General features: G+C 44.1%; 1 protein-coding gene across 2 annotated transcripts in view; it reads right to left on the bottom strand.

Moving 5' to 3' along the window:
* Positions 1 to 712: 712 nt before the first annotated feature.
* LOC106902596 (gap junction beta-6 protein) overlaps positions 713 to 22,415 on the bottom strand; it is a 22,778-nt gene continuing 1,075 nt past the window's right edge. Inside the window, exons 3-4 of one of the 2 annotated variants that reach the window (XM_014966206.1) lie at positions 12,551 to 13,188; positions 713 to 1,879 (exon numbers count right to left, since the gene is read on the bottom strand). In XM_014966206.1, coding sequence (XP_014821692.1) covers positions 1,704 to 1,879; positions 12,551 to 13,166 — 792 coding nt within the window. In that variant the 5' untranslated portion in view covers positions 13,167 to 13,188 and the 3' untranslated portion in view covers positions 713 to 1,703. Of the gene's footprint in view, positions 1,880 to 11,383; positions 13,189 to 22,415 lie in introns of those variants that run through there. The other variant, XM_014966205.1, reaches the window with a different exon arrangement.

Below are 22,415 nucleotides of genomic sequence, written 5' to 3'. Positions count from 1 at the left end.
GCCAGTGGAAGAGAACAGATAAATGCGAGGGCTCAGCCCAGGCCCTCACACGGGGACAGAGCTGACTCTAGGTATTTTCCCTTGCCTGCTGCCTGTGCCTGCACCCTGTTAAGAGTTCTGCTGGTCACATACAAAACCACCAACCACCCCAAACCAAGCATGGACACACACAAAGCTGTGCTGGCACATGTAAGAAAAAGCATATACAACAGCAGGAGGAAAACAGTACCAAGTGTAATCTCTGCTCACAGGGATACCTGCACTGGCCCCCTGAAAGAGCTCCCTGATACCAAAACAATGAGGCTAATCCATTTGCACTGGTGTTAAAAAAAAAAGAACAACTCCGCTGGGGTCAGTGCATCTGTAACATTTCTATCATGGTGAGAAGTGATCCAAAATAGGAAACACGCACAAGACACTACATAGCCAGGGTCTTGTACTACACTCACCTCTTTCACCTTCAGGATCCCCAGCTTTCAGCAGCACACCCCTCCTGCAAGCACATACTCCTGTGCACTCAAGTGCTACACGTGTACCTCCACTGGAGGGTGGACAACAGAGGAGGGCATCAGTGCTCTGGCTGAGAATGAGAGGTGTCTATGGGCTACGTGCATTCTGGACATACATTTCCTGCTTGAAAACAGTATTTCATAAGCACTTGTCCCATTTAAGGCTTCACTAGCATTCACATACAGACTCTCACTGCATTGAGAAAGGTTAGAATGTTTGCCTTTTATTCAGAAGACTTGCTCTATTTCCAGTGTTTTTTACTTTTCCATGTCCTTCAAACCAAAGAGCCCCTAGTTCCATAACAGCACCATCAGTCTTACCACAAAAGAGCAAACAAATCAAAAACCAAAAAAGTTCTGTGATGTGATATAGCATAAAGAAACAAATACAGCTAATACAGTAGACACACAAACACTTACATAAAATTATGTATGTTGCTATAAAAATGGCAGTATGCAATTAAAAGATTGGTATGATTACCAGCTCTGCTAGATGTTTAAAGCAAGTCTACTTAGGCTGTATCTATAGTCTCATGCTGGTTTTAGGTATGACTTTGCACTCGGGACCTGCTACCTCAATTATCCACACTACCTGTGGTGGGTTTTCACACGATTTCCCCTACAGCCAGCAGTGTGTACACAAGTGTCTCAAGCTACCTGGCCAGGCTCAAGCAGCGCTTGCAAAGCTGTGAAGATGCAGCCTATCGCTGTCTCCTCCCTAGAGATACAGTATTACGGGGTTCCTCTGCATATGCCTGGTTAAGAAACAAAACACAGTCAGTTGTGTACTATAACACCTGAAGTAACATGGAATCTTAGATTTTAGAAAAATATTTTAATTGTCAGTTCACAAGTAAAAACTATCACTATTACAAAATGTCTTGTAATACTAGAATACCTATCTTGGAAAGGATTTTGTTCTTATTGCTGTTCTGTGTAGCTTTTAAAGGTATTAGTAGATCTCCCTCTTGTCATAGTCAGCTTGTAAGGATACTCATAGGAAGACACACTTTCCTATTTAATCCTCACACAATTTTCACATTTAGGCCGCCCTTTTTACAGACACATGCATAATTAACACCATGTATCAATATCTTGCCCAACCTAAATTGTTTCATATAACAAATTTCATTTGCAGCCTTTAAACAAAGAACATTCACTCCAAAAAGAGTGAACACCAGCATTTATACCACCTTAGCTACTTGTAAATCCTATAACTGTGTTCTGACAACTATCAGATATTAACTCATTCATTTCATTTTGTTTGGTTTCTTCCTTATTCTCATGGTTGGGCTGATGTTTTGGATTTCCTGCTTTTTTAGACCGTCTGAGGAAAAATTTTGTCAGCAAGTAACATAATTCAGCCACATTTAAAAGAATGCAAAAAGCACGTTTTGGGTGTGTGCTGAAAACAATGTTGATAACTCAGGGATGTTTTCATTACTGCTGAGCAGTACTTACACAGCGTCAAGGTCTTTTCTGCTCCTCACACTGCCCCACCAACGAATAGGCTGGGGGCGTACAAGAATTTGGGAGAAGATACAGCCAGGACAGCTGACCCCAAGTGACCAAAGGGATATTCCACACCATGTGGTGTCACACTCAGCATATAAAGCTGGGGGAAGAAGAAGGAAGGAGGGACGTTCAGAGTTATGGTGTTTGTCCTCCCAAGTAGCCATTATGTGTGATGGAGCCATGCTTTCCTGGAGATGGCTGCACAGCTGCCTGCTGGTAGAAGTGGTGAATGATTATCTCAATTTGCTTTGCTTGCGTGCGCGGCTTTTGCTTTACTTATTAAACTGCCTTTATCTCAACCCAGGAGTTTTCTCACTTTTGCTCTTCCAGTTCTCTCCCCAGTCCCACCAGCAGGGAGTGACCAAGTGGCTTTATGGTGCTTAGTTGCCAGCTGGGGTTAAACCACACCACCATGTCAGACAAATATATCTCAGGTATGACCCAGCTGAATTTGATTCTGCTTCAGATTTTTGGATCCGGCTGTGTGACCTCTCATTTCTGATGCTTACTTTTTTTTTGCTTGGTTTATATGTGTGGAAAAAAGTAACATTTCTTCCTAACAGATCCATTAAGGAAAAATGCACTTGCTGCTGTTTTTTAATCATGTTTAATAGGTGCTTATTCTTCAGTGATTAATTTTTCAGTGGTCAACGGAATAATGCCTTCCAGCTCTCTGGTGAAGGAGGCTGTATAATACCAGAACTGCTAAAAAAACACCAAGAGTGAGAGTTCGCTTGCTGAGCCGTAAATGAAACTCGTGAATCATGCGTGAACCAGCGGATGTTTGCAAGACCATTCAGGCCCAGAGATGGGTGGCTGCATCATCCTTTGGGACAGTCCTGCTCTGGAGGCAGCAGTGGGCTCAAAGATCTCCCTTGTGTTCATGAGTAGCTAATACAATGTCTTTGACTGCCAAAACCTATGATTGCTAATCAAGGTATTCCTACGCAGTGATAAAGGGGTTAGGTAGGTTTTGGGACAAGTTCCAAGAGGCTATTCAGGTGCTTGATAGGATTTAAATAAATGTCAGACACCTACAGAGCTGCAATAAAGAAAACACCCACCCAGCTGCCACCCAGCCCTCCAGGCACTTAAATTCATGGGTGCCTTCTATGACCTGCAAATTCACCCACAGCTGTGGTGTTGCTGGAGGAAACAGGGAACACCTCAATCCCACCTTGGTGTCTAGGGAAGAAGAGGGGAAATATGGGAGAGAGAAAGTGTAGGCAGCAGTTTAGCAGGTCAGGTTCTCCCTTCAGAGGTAGCCCCAGCATGACCTTATATTTTGCAATAAGCAGTGGATAAACACAAAAATAATCTTGGGATCAAGGTTATCCCCCTTGGCTGTGAGGAGGGAAACCTGAGTTATGCAGTATTCCCCTTTCATCCCTAGTTCCTGGGAAATACCACAGTCAGCGTGGTTCCAGGTTATTGGTTTCATATGTCTGAGAGAAGTGAAAAAGTTACTCTTATCGATGTCCCTCTTTTAACTTACAGTGACCAAGAAATAGGAGGGTGTCTCTGGCCATTCCCCCTCACCTCTGCTGGGTGTGGGTACACCCTCCAGCTCTGTGCCAGAAGGCAGGGGTGTCTTTGAGAGCAAACCATCATGTCTCTGACCTCCTGTGGATAGCTGAACCTGCCCCTTATCTGCCAGCAGGATTGGGTGACGTAATTATCAATTTCATTATTAATGTCCTTCTTTATAAATCTAAATATTTAGGGTTTTTTCCTCTATCATGCACAGGGCAGACTGATCAAAGTGCCAGCCCAGCCAGCTCTCATTCCTGAAGCAGTTCAGGCCACTGGAAACCAAGGACTTCGATGATGATTCCTTGAAGTGTATTTTATTTTCCATGTATCACCTACATGTGATGGCTACTAAAATGATCTTTCCCCAAAGTGCCTTTATTATTCTCTGATCTCAACTAATTCTCTCTCATCATCTGATGATTTTGTCTTCTATCAGCATCTTCTGGTGAAAATATCCCTCTAAAAATGAATAATTATCAGGGGTGCCAAAATAAAACTGAATATTCAACCCAGAGTTTAAATCATTTGCTGGGAATTCTAATTTTTGCTGATTTTTTTTTCTGTGTTAATACAAACTATAATTATAATAATAATTATTATTATTATTAATAATAATCCCTTCGGCCAAGGAACCACGGTGCCAGAGCCGGGTTCAGCCCCATCTGGGTGGCTGCAGTGTGTGAGACATGAGCACTCCTTCTCACTGCTCAAGCCTTATCTGCACTGGGAAACTTTGCAGCAACTGGTGAATTAGTTAAATTTTTACTAGATAAGAAACCGGAAACCCAGTAACTGTGAGTGAGGCATTTTTTTCAGACAGCCTATTAAAGGTCTCTTGGATGCTTTTAAAACTGTTTTTTATCATTCTCCAACTGAACACATACTGGGTGCCTTCCTGGGAGATGTTTTGATTAATCACTGCAAGCCATCAGCCCGAATAACAGGATTAAATGCTCCCTCCTGTGCCACCCAGGTCCAGCTGAAAGCTGCAAGAAAGAATCTGGATTTCACTGTTATGAACTTCAACCCCAGGGACTTACTGGGAATTTTACCTGAGCCACAGTTGCTTTTCTTTCCAGGCTTTTCATATATTGTAAGCAGCATCAAAGGACACAATCCTATTCTTTCTTGAAGTCATGGTCATGCTTTATATGCTGTCACAATCATTGTCACTGCTATTTAATAATTGTCTACATTTCCCAGAAGTCCCCCAAGACATCACTGAGATGGGGCCCTTGTCTGAGAAGTGCATCACGTGAAAGATAACAAGGCGAGGGGTGTGTGTGTAAGATACCAGAAGTTAGATAAGCCAGGATTCCACTAGGGTTTTGATAATACAGAAAGGCTGCACCACGCTGCTCTGGAGAGTTAAGAGCACAACCAGCCCTCTCCTGGGTCCGAAGGAAGTAAAATAGCCTGATTCCCACAGATCGGGAGCTGCCAGGGTGTAAAACCTTCCTGCTTTACTGATCTCATCGCCCCAAGATCCTCTGATCCGTGGTAAAGAGCTACCCAACATCCAAGCCAGCAGAGAAGAGCGGCCCTCAGATTTGTGTAAGAGCCAAACCATTTTAGGGAGCTCTCCCGGTCCTTCTCTAAGTAATAAACTCTTTTCTGCAGCTGCCAGCAAATCACTGGAAAAAGCTAAAATGGTTGTGAGAGCACGACTGCGTGTCAGCATGGGCACTTTGGTCCACAGGGCACTGGGACACCATTCCCCGGTTCCCAACCAGGAATTATTTACCCCATTTGCAGATCTGCTGCGAGGAGGTAATGGCTGCTGCGTGAAACGGGACCTGGTGTTGCAAAATGGCCGTGCAGAAGGTGGCTGGGTGGTTCTGCGGTGTTTTGAAGGAGTTACACCCTTCCCACAGGCCTGGCCCAAACCCGCTGGAATCAACAGGGATTTGCTGAGTGACAGCAAGGAGCTTCGGATCTGGCCGGCCCTGGAACATCTGCAACCTTGCAGAAAGTGCCAACGTGATTTCCACGGCATCGATGGGTGGGGGGAGGCTGAAGTAGAAATTCTGGCATAGGCTGGTGACCCAGTGGCACAGGCAGGTGGTGGCCGGGTGGTGACAAAATGCAGGGAGCGGCAGTCCTGTCCATGTGCCTCTTGGCAGGGATGAAGCCAGGTTGCTGACTGAGGATCTTGCTAGGACTTGACGGCTGAGTCAGGGTTCTGCAAGAACCTCTCCCTGTCTCCTCCTCCCACGGACCCACCTGCCCATTGCTCTGCGTGTCAGAGGACGTGTTGGGTGCTTCTCTGCAGAGGAATGCCCCCGAGCCACCCAGCTGTGCCTGCAGCTGAAGAAGCAGTCATACTCCACAGCATCAAGGGTGCAGGGTCAAATAGGTGGGAAATTGCAGAAGTGTTATTTGCACCCCACCCCCATATTTTTTGGTGAAGCTGGCCAATTTTGGGCTTCTGTGGAAGTTGAAAAGGAGGCCATTCACCTTTACGTGCCTAACTGAGAAATACAAGCCTGACAATGGAGGGCTGTGCAGGGCGATGGGTACGTGCACAGCCTCTGGCAGGGGAAAGGCTGCTGGCACGATGGTGCTCTTGCTGGAGTCAGTGGTGCTAAGTGCCTACCAGGAAGTTTGCTGAGATGGAGATGGTCCCTGCCCATGGGCCCACCTGAGGGGAGAGCAGTGGGCAGGATGGTGTAGGATCTCAGATGCAACAGCCCCTCTGACTTCAGAGGCCATGCTGCCTGATGGCACAGCAGAAATTTGTCCATGGTGTGGACACCATGGACACCAAAAAAATCAAAATGTACATGGAGAACTCTTAAATGCTTGCCCCTCCACCTTCCTGCCATGGCAAGAGCAGCTCAGCAAGCATCAGGTAACGAAGACAAGAAGCAGTGTGATTGCTCTTAACCCAGGTCCCCAGCTACTCCTTTTGCTGTAAATCAATAAATACAGTCTATGAGCTAGAAGTTGAGCTGTGAGTGGTCGTTACGAAGATATATGCAACAGGACTCTTCTCCCAGCCTGGCTTCTGGGCACCTCCTCATCTTGCCATGCCATGGTCACCACAGTGGCAATGGGAAGCGCCAGCAAGGCAGTGAATGCTACTTTACAAAGAACAGAAATTGCACTCATTTTTGAAAAGGTTAGAAAGGAGAACCCTGGAAACTACCAACCTGTCAACCTAACCTCTGTGCCCGGGAAGATCATGGAACAGATCATCCCAGGAGCTATGCTAAGGCATGGTGGAGGACAGGCAGGTGATTCAAGATAGCCAGCATGATTTCACCAAGGTCGAGTCCTGCCTGACCAACCTAGTGGCCTTCTATGATGGAATGATGACATCAGTGGACAAGGGAATAACTATGGATGTCATCTATGTGGACTTCTGTAAGGCCTTTGACACAGTCCCCGCAACATCTTTCTCTCTAAATTGGCGAGATATGGATTTGATGAGTGGACTGTTCAGTGGATGAGGAATTGCTTAGATAGTAGCATCCAGAGGACATTGGTCAATGTCCAGATAGAGACTGGTGACCAGTGGTGTCCCTGAGGGGTCTAGACTGGGACCAATGCTGTTCAGTATCTTCATCAATGACATAGACTGTGGGACCGAGTGCACTGCCAGCAAGTTTACAGATGACACCAAGCTGAATGGTGTGGTTGACACGCTTGAGGGATGGGATGCCATCCAGAGGGTCCTAGACAAGCTGGAGAAGTGGGCCACGTGAACCTCATAAGTTTCAACAAGGCCAAGTGCAGGGTCCGGCACCTGGGTCAGGGCAACCCTCAGTATCAATACAGGCTGGGGGATGAAGGGATTGAAAACAGCCCTGCTGAGAAGGACTTGGGGGTACTGGTGGATGAAAAGCTGGACATGAGCTGTTGGAGCAGGCCCAGAGGAGGACCACAAAAATGATTAGAGGGAGACAGTCCCCGCAACATCTTTCTCTCTAAATTGGCGAGATATGGATTTGATGAGTGGACTGTTCAGTGGATGAGGAATTGCTTAGATAGTAGCATCCAGAGGACATTGGTCAATGTCCAGATAGAGACTGGTGACCAGTGGTGTCCCTGAGGGGTCTAGACTGGGACCAATGCTGTTCAGTATCTTCATCAATGACATAGACTGTGGGACCGAGTGCACTGCCAGCAAGTTTACAGATGACACCAAGCTGAATGGTGTGGTTGACACGCTTGAGGGATGGGATGCCATCCAGAGGGTCCTAGACAAGCTGGAGAAGTGGGCCACGTGAACCTCATAAGTTTCAACAAGGCCAAGTGCAGGGTCCGGCACCTGGGTCAGGGCAACCCTCAGTATCAATACAGGCTGGGGGATGAAGGGATTGAAAACAGCCCTGCTGAGAAGGACTTGGGGGTACTGGTGGATGAAAAGCTGGACATGAGCTGTTGGAGCAGGCCCAGAGGAGGACCACAAAAATGATTAGAGGGAGGGAACACCTCTCCTATGAGAACAGGCTGAGAGAGTTGGGGATGTTCAGCCTGGAGAAGGTTCCAGGGAGATCTTATTGTGGTCTTTCAATACTTAAAGGGGGCTTATAAGAAAGATGGTGGCAAACATTTTAGCAAGGCCTGTTGCAATAAGACAAGGAATAATGATTTTAAACTAAAGAAGGGTAGATTCAGACTAGATATAAGGAAGAAATTTTTTACAATGGAGGTGGTGAAACACTGGAACTTGTTGTCCAGAGAGTTGGTAGATGTCCCATCTCCGGAAACATTCAAGGTCAGGTTGGATGGGTCTCTGAGCAACTTGCTGTAGTTGAAGATGCCCCTGCTCATTGCAAGGGGTTAGACTAGATGACCTTTAAATGTCCCTTCCAACTCAAACCATTCTATGATGCTATGAAATAGATTTATTTCAGGAGCACTGCAATAAAACCTTGGTTCAGTAAGGGAAATAGAGGTAATAGTGGTAATAGGAAAACATACCAAGCAATTTGGAGCAGAGGTCTGTCTCGTGTTGGCTGTTGCGGTGCTTTCCAGCACACCATTGCTGGGTGAGGGTGGGTGAGGCACTGGGCCAGCACGGTACCCACCAGCTTGGCAGAACCAAATTCACTCCAACCTGGCAGCAAAGAGCCTGTGGCGCCCATGTGTGGGGTGGGGTAGGCAGCCGAACTAGGCAAGAGGAGAACGGGTTCAGCCCATCCTGTGATGGGTCTCATCTGCTTCTTAGAGCTTTGTCATGCAGGGTTGCTGGGAAGGGCTTAGGTCAATGGAAAAACAGTCAAAGTTGCAGGGGGACTGGGCTGAGGAGTAGAGAGAAGGGATGGAGACGACTCCCATGCAGTGGGAATCAAGAGCTGTTTTTCATCATGGGAGCAGAGTCCAGGGAAGCAAGACAGGGGGACAGAAGTGGGGTGTGAGGAATTTGCAAGAGCTGTTCTAGAGGCTCTGATTACGCATAACAAAGGGGAAATCACGGGGTGGGGAGATGCAGCAGGGATGGGCAGGGACAATTAAGCCAGCTGCCATCAGAGGAACTTGCTTAACTACCACGGGATGATGGTGGTGCCAGTATAGTACCAACTGCAGGTCACCAGTGGGTCAGAGACTTGTGGAAGGAGACTCTCTGCCCGGGGTGGGGGTAGCAGTTACAGGCAGGAGCAGGGGCATGCACAGAGAAGAGCTGGGAGCTCAGAGCAGCCCCCAACCAGCCCACAGAGGGGCAGGAGAAGGTCTGAAACCAAGAGAAGCAGCTGAGGTTTTCCCTGCAGAACGGGTTAACTAGTTCCCCACCAAACAACCCCTCCTCTGCTCAGGCCACAGGGTGAGGCAAGCAGTGGGAAGGCGACAAGAAGACACTGAAAGCTGCAGTTTCTTCATGATGCCGTAACTTCAGGAACTGTTCAAAGAGGGCACTAAAACCGTCAGAGGCTTTCCCTTGGCAGTGAAAAAAAATCAGGGGATGTTTCAGACAAAGGAGAGTGTCTGTAATTGGGGTCACACAGCAGTGTGATGGGAAACATCCCAGCCAAACACTTCCCATCACAACTGGTCCTCCCTGCTGAGTCAGTGAATCAGCACTGGTGTACCTCGCGCAAGCTCTGGCTCTTTGATTTACAGCTGTCCTCAGCGTGGGTTAGATGTTCGTTCCTCACCTGCCTGGCTGCCAAGACACCCCAGCAGTGGGGCAGTCTTGCTTGTCCGCACCTTACCAGGTCCTGCTGCTGTGCAGGAAAGGTCCAACCAACCCAAACCCATCTCCAGCATGGCCACACAAATAGCTGTGCTGGCACGCAAAGGTCCATGTATGCCCAATTTCTTCATTTAAGCTTTGGCCGCTTATCCATGGTTACATTAACAACAGATGGGGAACTGATCTTCTAGAAAAATCCAACTGCTGAAATAAAAAACACTGTTTGAAAACCTGTAAGCAGAAAATGAAAGTACCATATAGAGAGCTATTATATTGCCATCCGAGGTTCAACAGGCCTTATCACAGACCAAGAAAAACTACCTCTCCTTCATTTGAGGAAAACATACCTGCCTTCAGCTGTGTTCCAGATTTATTGACACTCGTCATAGGGCTATTTCAATCTGATCACTAGAAGTGACGACGAGTGATCAGACATAATCATTAACTGATCTCCATTCACATTCCCTATATGGTATGTGATTCGCAGCATGCCTTGGATGAAAGTCCATAGCTTGAGATGCTCCACCAAACACAGCACTGGAACAGAAGTAGCTGTGTCTCCATGCCCCAGAACCAGCACAACATGAGATCTGAGCCCACGCTGTTTGTCCTTGTGCAGTCTCAGGGTGATCTGGTGAGGTACAGCCTGAGCACCCACCTTCCTGACCCTACTATGACCCTACTCCATTAAGTAAAGATTTAAACCATTGCCATAGTGGGATATGGAGCTGAGAGGGAGCTGTGATGAGGCCACGAGGAACAATGCCTACAAAGGCAAACTTTTGTAGCACTTTTCACTTCTGCTGGCATTTTCAGTTTGCAGAGAGAACAATACAAGCACGCTAACTGTATGTTTGGTGTATTTTTTTCCCTTGAGCTTCTAGGTAGACACGGTCAGAAGACCAGCAGCAATTTCTTTTCACAAGAGCAATTAAAAAAGAAAATGTGCTGCGAAGGCAGGAAAGATCAGGAGTTTGCCAGTGGAAGAGAACAGATAAATGCGAGGGCTCAGCCCAGGCCCTCACACGGGGACAGAGCTGACTCTAGGTATTTTCCCTTGCCTGCTGCCTGTGCCTGCACCCTGTTAAGAGTTCTGCTGGTCACATACAAAACCACCAACCACCCCAAACCAAGCATGGACACACACAAAGCTGTGCTGGCACATGTAAGAAAAAGCATATACAACAGCAGGAGGAAAACAGTACCAAGTGTAATCTCTGCTCACAGGGATACCTGCACTGGCCCCCTGAAAGAGCTCCCTGATACCAAAACAATGAGGCTAATCCATTTGCACTGGTGTTAAAAAAAAAGAACAACTCCGCTGGGGTCAGTGCATCTGTAACATTTCTATCATGGTGAGAAGTGATCCAAAATAGGAAACACGCACAAGACACTACATAGCCAGGGTCTTGTACTACACTCACCTCTTTCACCTTCAGGATCCCCAGCTTTCAGCAGCACACCCCTCCTGCAAGCACATACTCCTGTGCACTCAAGTGCTACACGTGTACCTCCACTGGAGGGTGGACAACAGAGGAGGGCATCAGTGCTCTGGCTGAGAATGAGAGGTGTCTATGGGCTACGTGCATTCTGGACATACATTTCCTGCTTGAAAACAGTATTTCATAAGCACTTGTCCCATTTAAGGCTTCACTAGCATTCACATACAGACTCTCACTGCATTGAGAAAGGTTAGAATGTTTGCCTTTTATTCAGAAGACTTGCTCTATTTCCAGTGTTTTTTACTTTTCCATGTCCTTCAAACCAAAGAGCCCCTAGTTCCATAACAGCACCATCAGTCTTACCACAAAAGAGCAAACAAATCAAAAACCAAAAAAGTTCTGTGATGTGATATAGCATAAAGAAACAAATACAGCTAATACAGTAGACACACAAACACTTACATAAAATTATGTATGTTGCTATAAAAATGGCAGTATGCAATTAAAAGATTGGTATGATTACCAGCTCTGCTAGATGTTTAAAGCAAGTCTACTTAGGCTGTATCTATAGTCTCATGCTGGTTTTAGGTATGACTTTGCACTCGGGACCTGCTACCTCAATTATCCACACTACCTGTGGTGGGTTTTCACACGATTTCCCCTACAGCCAGCAGTGTGTACACAAGTGTCTCAAGCTACCTGGCCAGGCTCAAGCAGCGCTTGCAAAGCTGTGAAGATGCAGCCTATCGCTGTCTCCTCCCTAGAGATACAGTATTACGGGGTTCCTCTGCATATGCCTGGTTAAGAAACAAAACACAGTCAGTTGTGTACTATAACACCTGAAGTAACATGGAATCTTAGATTTTAGAAAAATATTTTAATTGTCAGTTCACAAGTAAAAACTATCACTATTACAAAATGTCTTGTAATACTAGAATACCTATCTTGGAAAGGATTTTGTTCTTATTGCTGTTCTGTGTAGCTTTTAAAGGTATTAGTAGATCTCCCTCTTGTCATAGTCAGCTTGTAAGGATACTCATAGGAAGACACACTTTCCTATTTAATCCTCACACAATTTTCACATTTAGGCCGCCCTTTTTACAGACACATGCATAATTAACACCATGTATCAATATCTTGCCCAACCTAAATTGTTTCATATAACAAATTTCATTTGCAGCCTTTAAACAAAGAACATTCACTCCAAAAAGAGTGAACACCAGCATTTATACCACCTTAGCTACTTGTAAATCCTATAACTGTGTTCTGACAACTATCAGATATTAACTCATTCATTTCATTTTGTTTGGTTTCTTCCTTATTCTCATGGTTGGGCTGATGTTTTGGATTTCCTGCTTTTTTAGACCGTCTGAGGAAAAATTTTGTCAGCAAGTAACATAATTCAGCCACATTTAAAAGAATGCAAATGCTGGACACAGCAATCATGAAAATAGTAAACACCGTCTTTTCAGTAGGTCGCGAAACAAAGCAGTCTACTGTGTTGGGGCAGGGCCAAGCATTACACTTCATTAAGCGAGGCATTCGGAACCCATCGTACATGAAATAAAACGCATACATGAAGACTGCTTCAAAGACCAGCCTGAAGAAGATGCTGCTGGTGTACGTCCACCACAAGGAGCCCTCGATACGAAACCTCTGTTTTCTGATTTCTTCAATGTCCTTGTATTCGCATTTCTGGTCTCCCTTTCGGAACTGCCTTTTCTTCTCATGCCTCCTGTAAGCTACGTGCATGGCCACCAGCAGAGCAGGTGTGGAAACAAAGATCAGCTGCAGGGCCCAGAGTCTGATGTGAGAGATGGGGAAAAAGTGGTCATAGCAAACATTTCTGCACCCAGGCTGAAGTGTGTTGCAGACAAAGTCATCTTGTTCATCTCCCCAGACTCTCTCTGCAGCCACGACCAGGATCATGATACGGAAGATGAACAGGACTGTGAGCCAGATCTTCCCGATGCTGGTGGAGTGTTTATTTACACCTCCTAAAATGGTATGCAGAGCTCCCCAATCCATTGTCTTCCTTTAATTGTCTGACCTAAGACAAGAAAAAAACAAAACTGAGATTAATCAAGACAGGAAACAAATACGCATATGGTATAAAAAAGGCAATATTGTCTAATTGCAGGATATCCATTGACTCTGGTAACATTTTGTTGATGCAGTGGGCTTCCCTATAAGCTGTCACAAATAAGAATTTAATCACATAGCAGCAGGTAATGTTTCAGTACTTGATTTACATCCATGATATCACATTCATTTGACTTCTAGGTGTCTTTTCCAACTGAAAACAGCTATTAGCCACATTAAGCAGGGAAAAAAAACAGACAGAAATTGATGAAAACAGCCTACACAAATTATGAAAAGCTACAACTTCTGATACTTTGATAACAGTAATAAAAGAATAGAAGACGACATCAGCCAACAGTAAGGTAGATGTTAAAAAAAAACCAACAAAAAAAACCAACAAAGTGTTGGACAGCTAGAATTCCTAGATAAATTAAGCCAAGCTGGCCCATCCTTCGCTTTAAAGTGTAAATAACATTTTCACGAGCACATTCCAGCAAAGAGACAGACCTTGAGGAACTGCTGTTGATGATCTGCACCTTCCATGAGCAGGTCTGGAAAATCAGCATTCACAAATTAAAAAAAAAAATGTGACTGTAGGACTCTGTATTGTTAGTTGAAGAAAATTCCACAATAGCTTGAGGCAATGAAAGTGAAGTATCGGTCATTATCCATCTTGAGTTGGGACGGATCTTTGAGCACTGATTTTTTTTTTTAAAGCATCCAAAACTGCATTTCTCTCTAGCTACAAAGAGAGCCTTGGGTAACTAGAAAAGGACTCCTTCATTGTCAATGCCTGTCAGGTGTGTAAGTTGTTTTTTTCCCCTCTTGTAACACACACTGCATTACTCCTAGGAAAAGGGAAGACATTTCAGAGGCAGGGAGAGTGCTAAAGTCAACATTTGAAGAGTTCAGACAGGCCAGCAGTAGCTCAGAGACTTTTCTACAGAAGTAGTTTCCAGTAGGTGAGTTTCATGGTACTTAGACTGTAATGGATTAAAGGGTTTCACCTTTGTCTCCCACATACCTCCCCAGGACCACCACAATCGTCCGGGTTTGCTCAGCTTCCACAAACAACAGCCTTTCAGAGAGAGCATTCAGAGGCATTTAAGCCCACCTCCCCTCACCGCTCCACTTCAGAGAGATTTACAGAAAGTTAGTTTGCAAGCTACTCTGAATTCAAGAAACCAGCATTTCTTATGCCTATCAGCCAAGACCCTCTAAAAGTGCTGACAGATCTCTTTGCTCTGAAATTCCTCACGGAGGTTTTTATTCCTCAACTTCGTTAATTTGTTTGCACCTCAGAGGCCATCTTTCTTCCACATTCACAGCACAGGGCACTAATAAGCAAAAAAAAAACCACACAAAAACCACCCACCATTGTATCCATCATGAGACAGAATTTAAGATTTTCCTAACTCTGAGCTGGGTCACATTGCATGAGAAATAAAATGAAGACATTTCTTTGCAATTGTCTTCTGCATCATACTCCCATTCCAAATAACACTGAAAACCTTTCTACTTTACAGCAGAATTATATAATCAATAAGGCACATACAATAATACAGAGCATCGGTCAAAGCACACAACAGCTCGGGGAAAATGAGGACATTTAACTGTTACATGAATACAAGGTGGGTTTTTTTTCTTGAGTTATTGGAATTTAAGTGTAATCTCCCTTCAATAGTTCCCTCAGCTCATGCTGGTTGACTCTGTAGGGTCATACTTCATGGTGTAAAAACCAAGGAGGGGGACCCAAGATTTTCTTTGGCTTGACATGAACCCTCCCTAAGCCTCCTTCAGGATGCAGAAGCTATGTGGACTAGTACCTCTGTATCTCTCTGAAGGTAGAAGTCCTGGAAGCAGAGTTACATTCCTGTCCTGCCAGGTTATTTTTCCAAGACAACAGTTTATTTTTAATTAGCATACAGCTATAGAGAAAGTCTCTGTAGGTTAACAACCCTATGAGGGCACAGGAAAGACCCTTAATACCACAGATCAAACAAAACATACTAGCCAGATTTTCAAATATTTGTTTCCACCCCTTTTTTTGCCATCTGATTTTTCATCAGACCAGTCTTTTTTTCAGGATTTGTTTTGGAGATTATTGTATGTTAAACAGAAGAACAGTAACAACTTTATTAGTGTTTTTATTGGTGTTCTCTATAGTATTATGCACACACTGCAATTAGAGTACTTATAAAATGACACTAAGACTAAATATTATGACTAGAAATACTTATTCACACCTGAATATAAATCCTGTAGAAGACTGGCACCATGTAAATTGTGGTACTACACACATCACTCACCCATCCTTTAATTCCCCCAGACTACTTGTATTTCTTCTCAGTCATTGCTCCTTCTTGTCCCTGCCTGTCAGCCATCTCCTTACAGCATGCAAGGCTGAGAAGTGGAACCTGTGTATCCTCTCCTCAAAACCCCAATTCTCACACTTCACCTCTCGCTGTACACGAATACTGCTGCCTTTCTGTCACCAGAGCTTCACAAGGATTTGCTTCCATGTGCGATCACTCCTTCCTGTCTCCCGGGGCAGAAGGGGATTCAAAATACATCAGTGCCTCCAGGTGTAGTTAAAGGGTACCCTGCCTTCAGTGACAGCTCAAGGTGCTTCCTCATCAGTACTTGCTCCTGAGGTCACACTGAAGTTCTTTGTCTCCTGCAACATTGTGGGGATGCATCATAAATTGGGGGGCTTGGTCAAAAGTTATTCATAGAATCGTCCAGGCCAGAAAGGACCTCCAAAGGTCATCTAGTCCAGCCTCCTCACAGTCAGCAGGGACACCCCCAACTAGACCAGGTTGCCCAGGGCCTTGTCGAGCCTCACCTTGAATATCTCCAGGGAAGGGACCTCAACCACCTCCCTGGGCAACCTGTTCCAGTGCTCCACCACGTTCATAGTAAAGAACTTTTTCCTAACACCCAATCTAAATCTGCCCTTTTCCAACTTAAAGCCATTGCCCCTCATCCTGTCACTGCAGGCCTTTCTTTGTAAACAGACTCTCCCCAGCCTTCCTGTAGGCCCCCCTCAGGTACTAGAAGGCCACTATAAGGTCTCCCCCAGCCTCCTCTTCTCCAGGCTGAGCAACCCCAGCCCCCTCAGCCTGTCCTCGTAGCAGAGGTGCTCCAACCCCCTGATCATTTTAGTGGCCCTCCTCTGGATCTGCTCCATCAGGTCCATGTCCTTCCTATATTGAGGGTTCCAGACCTGCAAACAGTATTCCAGGTGAGGTCTCACCAGAGCAGAGTAAAGTGTTCCCAGTACTAATAAGCTTTGTTTTTTGGTTTGGTTTTTTTTTAAACCCAATCCATTTCATCAATCTGCTTTAGAGCAGAGACCCACAAAGCATCTGAAAAGCACTTTGTTTAAAAAACAGGCTGCAAATTGCAAACCATGGGAAAGAAAAGCAGTCAGCGGCGAAGGACTGGCAAAGCTTTATTGCTGGGGACAACACATCATGAAACTATACTGTTCAGCTGGCTTACTCTATCTGAGAGTATATTGTGCTTGCTAAGCAAAAACATGGTGCTTCAACTCTAGCAGAAGTATGTCTGTACCTGGAGCCACCACACTTTGGAGAAATAGCTTTTTGCTTTAAGTCTCCTATTGATATTTCCTCTCCTTCCCAAAAAAGCCTTTCATATCTGCCCAAACCCTCCCTCCTACCTTTCCAAATTCTCCAATGATCTCTTGAGCTCCCCATATTCTTCCTGCTGCTTGCTTATCTAGTCATCAACCTTTGCCCCTTCTTGATGTTTCCTCACAGCCTCTCAGGCTTGTTTTTATGCTGGTGGAAAGTCGTATGACTTCTCGGTCACTCCAGAGATTGATACAGGCACTGATCAGATAGCAGTGAAGTCCCATTATCTTCTTCCTGAAGGGTGTCACAGTTAAGATCGTAGGGCCATATTCAGGCAGCCTGAACTCCACCCAAATACTTGGGCCACAGCACTTCCTACAAGCTGGCTTTAAACAGCTCTCATCAATGCAATGCAGAGGATCCAACAAAGGCAATTCAGAGACTGGTGAAGTGCCCACCTCTCTCCAAAAAAACAGTAAGCCAAGCAGAAATTAGGTTAGCCAAGTATGGTTCTTCACACTATGAAGCCATCAGTGCAGATCACTCCAGCTAAACATCAAGTTTGGGCTATCTGTAGTGATGTGATGGCTCGTTTACTCCTAACTTACTCAAAAGCTAGGATGTTGACTCATGAGTGTAGGCTTTCTTCCAGATACTTGCTCTTAAGACCTTTTTACTTGCAAGTAAAGTATTAACTGTCTTGCTGGCCCAAGGAGAAGCAAGCAGGAAAGCTACTTCCCTTTATAAGGTATTAACTCTTATTTTCACAGAACCAGTCCAGATACTATTTCTACATGAGGAAATCCAGCTAAACGCCTGCAGAAATAACAGTATTTAGGCAGTTAAGGATTCACCTGCTTTGCTGGTCTCAGAAGTACAGCACAGTACAAAATTAAGTTAAAGACTGAAGTGAATTTTGTGGGGGTGGGGAGGGAAGTAAAGTAAGAATGAGGATTGGGTCTGCTCATAAAGGAAGAAGCTGGGAAGAACAGGAGATAGCTAAAATCAATGAGATTGATTAACTGAACATTTAGAACCCATTCTAACATTGGAGTGTATTAAGTGTTAAATTTTCCTTAAAAATTTGCAACTGGGCATAAAAATAAGCCTTTCAAGTCTCAGCACAGATCTGTTCTTCCACCAGCTGAACCTTGTGTTCTATTTCCACAGAGGATTACAATAGTATATGGCTGTTATAATAGGAGTTTAAAACAATCATAAAAGATCACCATGCTCCACTGAACAGCTAGTTATGAGGGAAATGGTTCTATATGATCAGAGAGGCACGTACACAGGTGTTTTGTTTTGGGGTTTTTTGCAGCTTTGTTTTTCACTAACAGGCTAGACAGCAGCAAGAGAAGATCTACAGCTTAACTACATCTGTGATCCCCAGGTTCTGGGCAGTGTTGTTTTGAACTCTGTACTGCCACAGCTCGACTGCCTTCTACTTTAAAGCTCGCTGCCCTAAGACTACATCAAACCACAGCGCAGTGCATACACCCAGTGAAACCCCCTGCAGTTCATACCACTGAGGACAATTATCACTGAGCTCCTGTGCTTAAGAGTACAGCTAGTTAGCAGATGCTTTTTTTCACTCCGTTAAAGACTCTTATACCGGGAAATCAGTAGTCAATGGTTAAACCCACAGTTTCAGCAAATGACAATTAGAATCCAACAGAAGATACATTCCTTTCACACACAGTATGGTGCTTGCTATTATCAAGCAAAAAAAAAAGTCATTAGCAAGTGTTACGATATTTGCTTATGCTACAGGAACATGTAGGAGTCCTAGTCAAGAAGAGATCCCACAGTATGTCAGCTTCTACCTAAATTCAGGATAAGGTTCTCCCCAGAGCTATAAACTTATTCTACTGGAATTACACAGAAACATAGAGGGTGTTCACGATGCCTCCATTCCTATCAGAATTTTAGTGCAGGGTGTACCAACAGTTACTGGTTTGGTTTAACACTCCACCACTTTCAGGCAGTGCCTCCAGATCCTGACACAAGATCAGAGTCTGCCAAGGCAAAAGTCACTTTATCCCAGCTAGGAATGCATTAAGCAAGATAATTTTTAAACAAAAGCACTGGTCCCAAGTGTCCCTCCCCAGCCTGGGGACAAAATAACTTGGACGCCTGAGAGTGCGAGTTCTAACACAGAACTTCAGCCATACAAAAGCTTTAGAGCATCTAAACTGCATCAGACCCAATATTATTACAAAAATTTTTTTAGGACCCAACTTCACACAAGAAGTATTGCTGTATGTTGAGGTCCAGTGTGCATTCAAAGGTGCTACTGATAGAGCTTTCCCTTCAGGTCTTGATCTAAGCAGTTACGCTGAGAGCGCTGGCTCACGCAGGGGCTGATAACCAGCATCAAGGTGTCTTAGAGCTATACCATACATGCTGCTTCATACCCAGAAGAACACACAAATCTGCATTTCAGCAGTTTTGTATCAGGAAACCATCACACTGCCAAGCCAGGATCTAGTTTATTGCTAGGCAAAATAGCAAGCACTTAACTGCTAGTGAGTACATTTGGTTATTCCTATTGCTGAGTTAGTTCTGGTGCTACACCACAGGAACAGCAGCATTACCAGGACTGAACCAAGGAAGCTTCTAATAAGTACTGATTAGACATCAGTATTTACATCTTCCAAAGACAGCATCCTTTTATTTCACCAAGAAAGGCTGGCATACAGGCTACAGCAATTACTTGCTAACTCTCTCAGACTTCTTACCTAATTTGCCAGCCTGCCCCATGCCTCAGTTTCCCAGACATTATCCATGGATAACAAAATCTCACCATCTCACAGGGCTGTTCTGAAATGCTTCACTACAATTACAGGCTTCACAGACTTTGTTATCAGTGGACCAAGACAGATAAATATCAGTTCAAAGTTGGAAGCATAGAACTTGAATATCATCAAGGATGTTCCTGCTACCTGAAAAACAATACAGCTCCCTACACTGCAACAGCTTTAATGCAGAGTTTAAACTGTAAGAAGATGCTGCTTTGAACTCAGCCTTTGGCAACCAAAATCCTTTAATTTCACTACTACAGGCAGCTTCCAGCTATTTTAATTTTACAGCTGTATATCAAACTTCAAGGAGCATGCAGCTGGAGCACTTTGAAATATCAACAACTCTACTTCTTTCCTAAGGAGTTGAATAAAGATCAAAAGAGCTGCCTAACAATCACAAAAGCCTGCGTAATTCTCTCTAGTAGCTCTTAAACTTTGTTCTGAACACCTATCTCCAGATCGGAGTGGAAACCGGAGAACAGAAGAGCCATGACAGAGGGATTACAGTATATCTGATTTGACACAAGAACAGGCAAAGACTAATCAGCAACAGGAAACCTCTGACAGTTGCAGGTCTGAACACTGCAAGCATTGTACTTTGCTTCTACTCAAGTTTATGAAAACAGGAGGCATTCTGTGCTCTAATTAAACCCAGTGTGAAACCCAGATATGGCCTGTAACACAACAGATTAGGACCCAATATGTATGCAGTTAAATGTTAAAAGAGTATGCTAGTTAAATATCAACAGCATTAAGGGTTCAGTTCTACCCACTATGACCCCCTTATGACTGTCCAGTATCTATGCCCCTGCATGAGTTAAGTCATTTTCTGTGTATGTCTGGAAATTCTCATAGCTACTTTACTAGCCTACTCCTGTAAATGGAGGATTACCATCATCCAGAACATCTCCTCACAAAATTCTCTCCACTTGCGGAAAACAGGAAGTCAGAACTGCCAGTTCCACTTGAAGGCATAACAAGACAGCACACGTCCTGTTATGATTTTGGCCCGTCAGCCATTTTCTCCCATAAACCTTTCTTTCAAAATGTGTTTAATTTCTTGCTTTGAAAGAAAGTCAAATTCCTGAGCACTATGTCTTCACTGATGCAAGTGTCCCATTTCTCACATTTTGAAAGTTTTATGCACACTGTGCCCTATTCCATCATGAAAATATCAACTTCTTAGTTACAACCTTTTTATGGGTGGAGTTTTTTTTTAAACCTGTTATTTAATTCTTGTTTCCTTCCCCCCAGATTTAGGCAAATGTCTACATCCTCTCTGCAAATCTGCTCACTTCAGTGTAACATTTCCGACAGAACTGGCAAGTCACTGTCTCTTTCACACACAGACAGAACTTGCCCCCTCTTGGAAATGCTAATTAAATTTATAAACACTAAGATTTTATACTGCAGTGCAGCTTTTCCTTGAGTGTGCATTCTTTTATCACTTTTTTCATCAAAAGTAAAAGACAAAAGCAGGTTTTTCCTTTTTGAAAAAAAAGGATTCTATTACAGGAAGAAACATTTGTATGAGATAAGGAATAGAATTAGTTTTCACCTTTCTTTTATCAACTAATATGAGATGTTTTTCTCTTTTTCCACATTCTTCTGTTTTGACAGCATGTTATCTCTCCTCATACATCATCACTTCAAGTTTTTCCTCACACAAACTGGTGTTTAGCCAGGCAAGAGTCACAGATCTCCTCCTTTCAAATAACTCATCACTCATTATTAAATAACAATTAAAAGCATCAAGGAACAGATCAAGGAAAAACATCAAAAGGAAAAACAATGATTCCACCCACGCTTCTGTTTGGTGCACTTTCTGGGACCACTGATTTCATTGGAACTGTTCATGTGAATACCAGAAAGAATAAACTTGTAAAGCACCTTTTTTTACTCACAGGTACCAACCGAGCTTATACAATAACTGTTATTAAGAACTTGCACTTATATCTCAAAGTGCTGCTGTTTTTTCCAGCTGCTGAGATGGTCTGCTATACCTTTTTCACTGTAAAACTACTTTTCAATTACTTTTTGCACAAAATAGATGAGGTTGCCCAAGTAATCTACTTGGGTTATGCTCAAGGCTCAGAAAGCAGAGATAACTACCCCTGTCTAGACAGAATTAATTCCTCCAGAGAAATATTTTAATTCATGCCTTTTTATTGTTCCATCTTTAAGCTCTGTGATATGTAGTCCTTCTACCAATTATGAGACTGACAGTTCTGGGGACTGAAGTATCCCAGAACCCCTGACACATGCAGTAGGAGTACAATCTCATGGCTCTGCAAACATTGGGAATCCCACCTGGGAAATTACATTGCAATGCCTGGTTGACACATGGACATACCTCCTTCTTCAGGGCTGAGGCTTGGCCCACCATTGCCTTGTCCTCAGAGTTAAGCCTAACACAATCAAGTGCACATCCTTCTGCCTGCTGCCTTTCCTCTGGGGCTCTTCAAGGTAAGTATCTGGCAAGCAGGGTTTCCAGGAAGACATACTAGAAACCAATATAACTTCTTTAACAAAATCAAGGATGAAAATATATATTATTCCGCTCTCAATTCAGTGCACGCACGTACATTGTGGTAATCCCATACAGAATCTGGGCTCAAACCTCTATATCATTTCACACAGGCCACAGCCAATAAAGCCTCATTAGTGATCAAAGTCACAAAAACTGGGTTTAAAAGAGCATTCTTAAAGGCTACTTCCTTCTTTCAACCCCTTGCCTATTCTCTTAAGAGTATTTCCAGGCTATAGAGTGAAAACTAATGGAGCACAAGACA

This window comes from Calidris pugnax, unplaced genomic scaffold (assembly GCF_001431845.1).
Source record: "Calidris pugnax isolate Ruff unplaced genomic scaffold, ASM143184v1 scaffold20, whole genome shotgun sequence".
In the NCBI taxonomy this organism is placed as follows: Eukaryota; Metazoa; Chordata; class Aves; order Charadriiformes; family Scolopacidae; genus Calidris; species Calidris pugnax.
The sequence above is the reverse complement of the archived record's forward strand: the minus strand, read 5'-3'. Positions and strand labels throughout refer to the sequence as shown.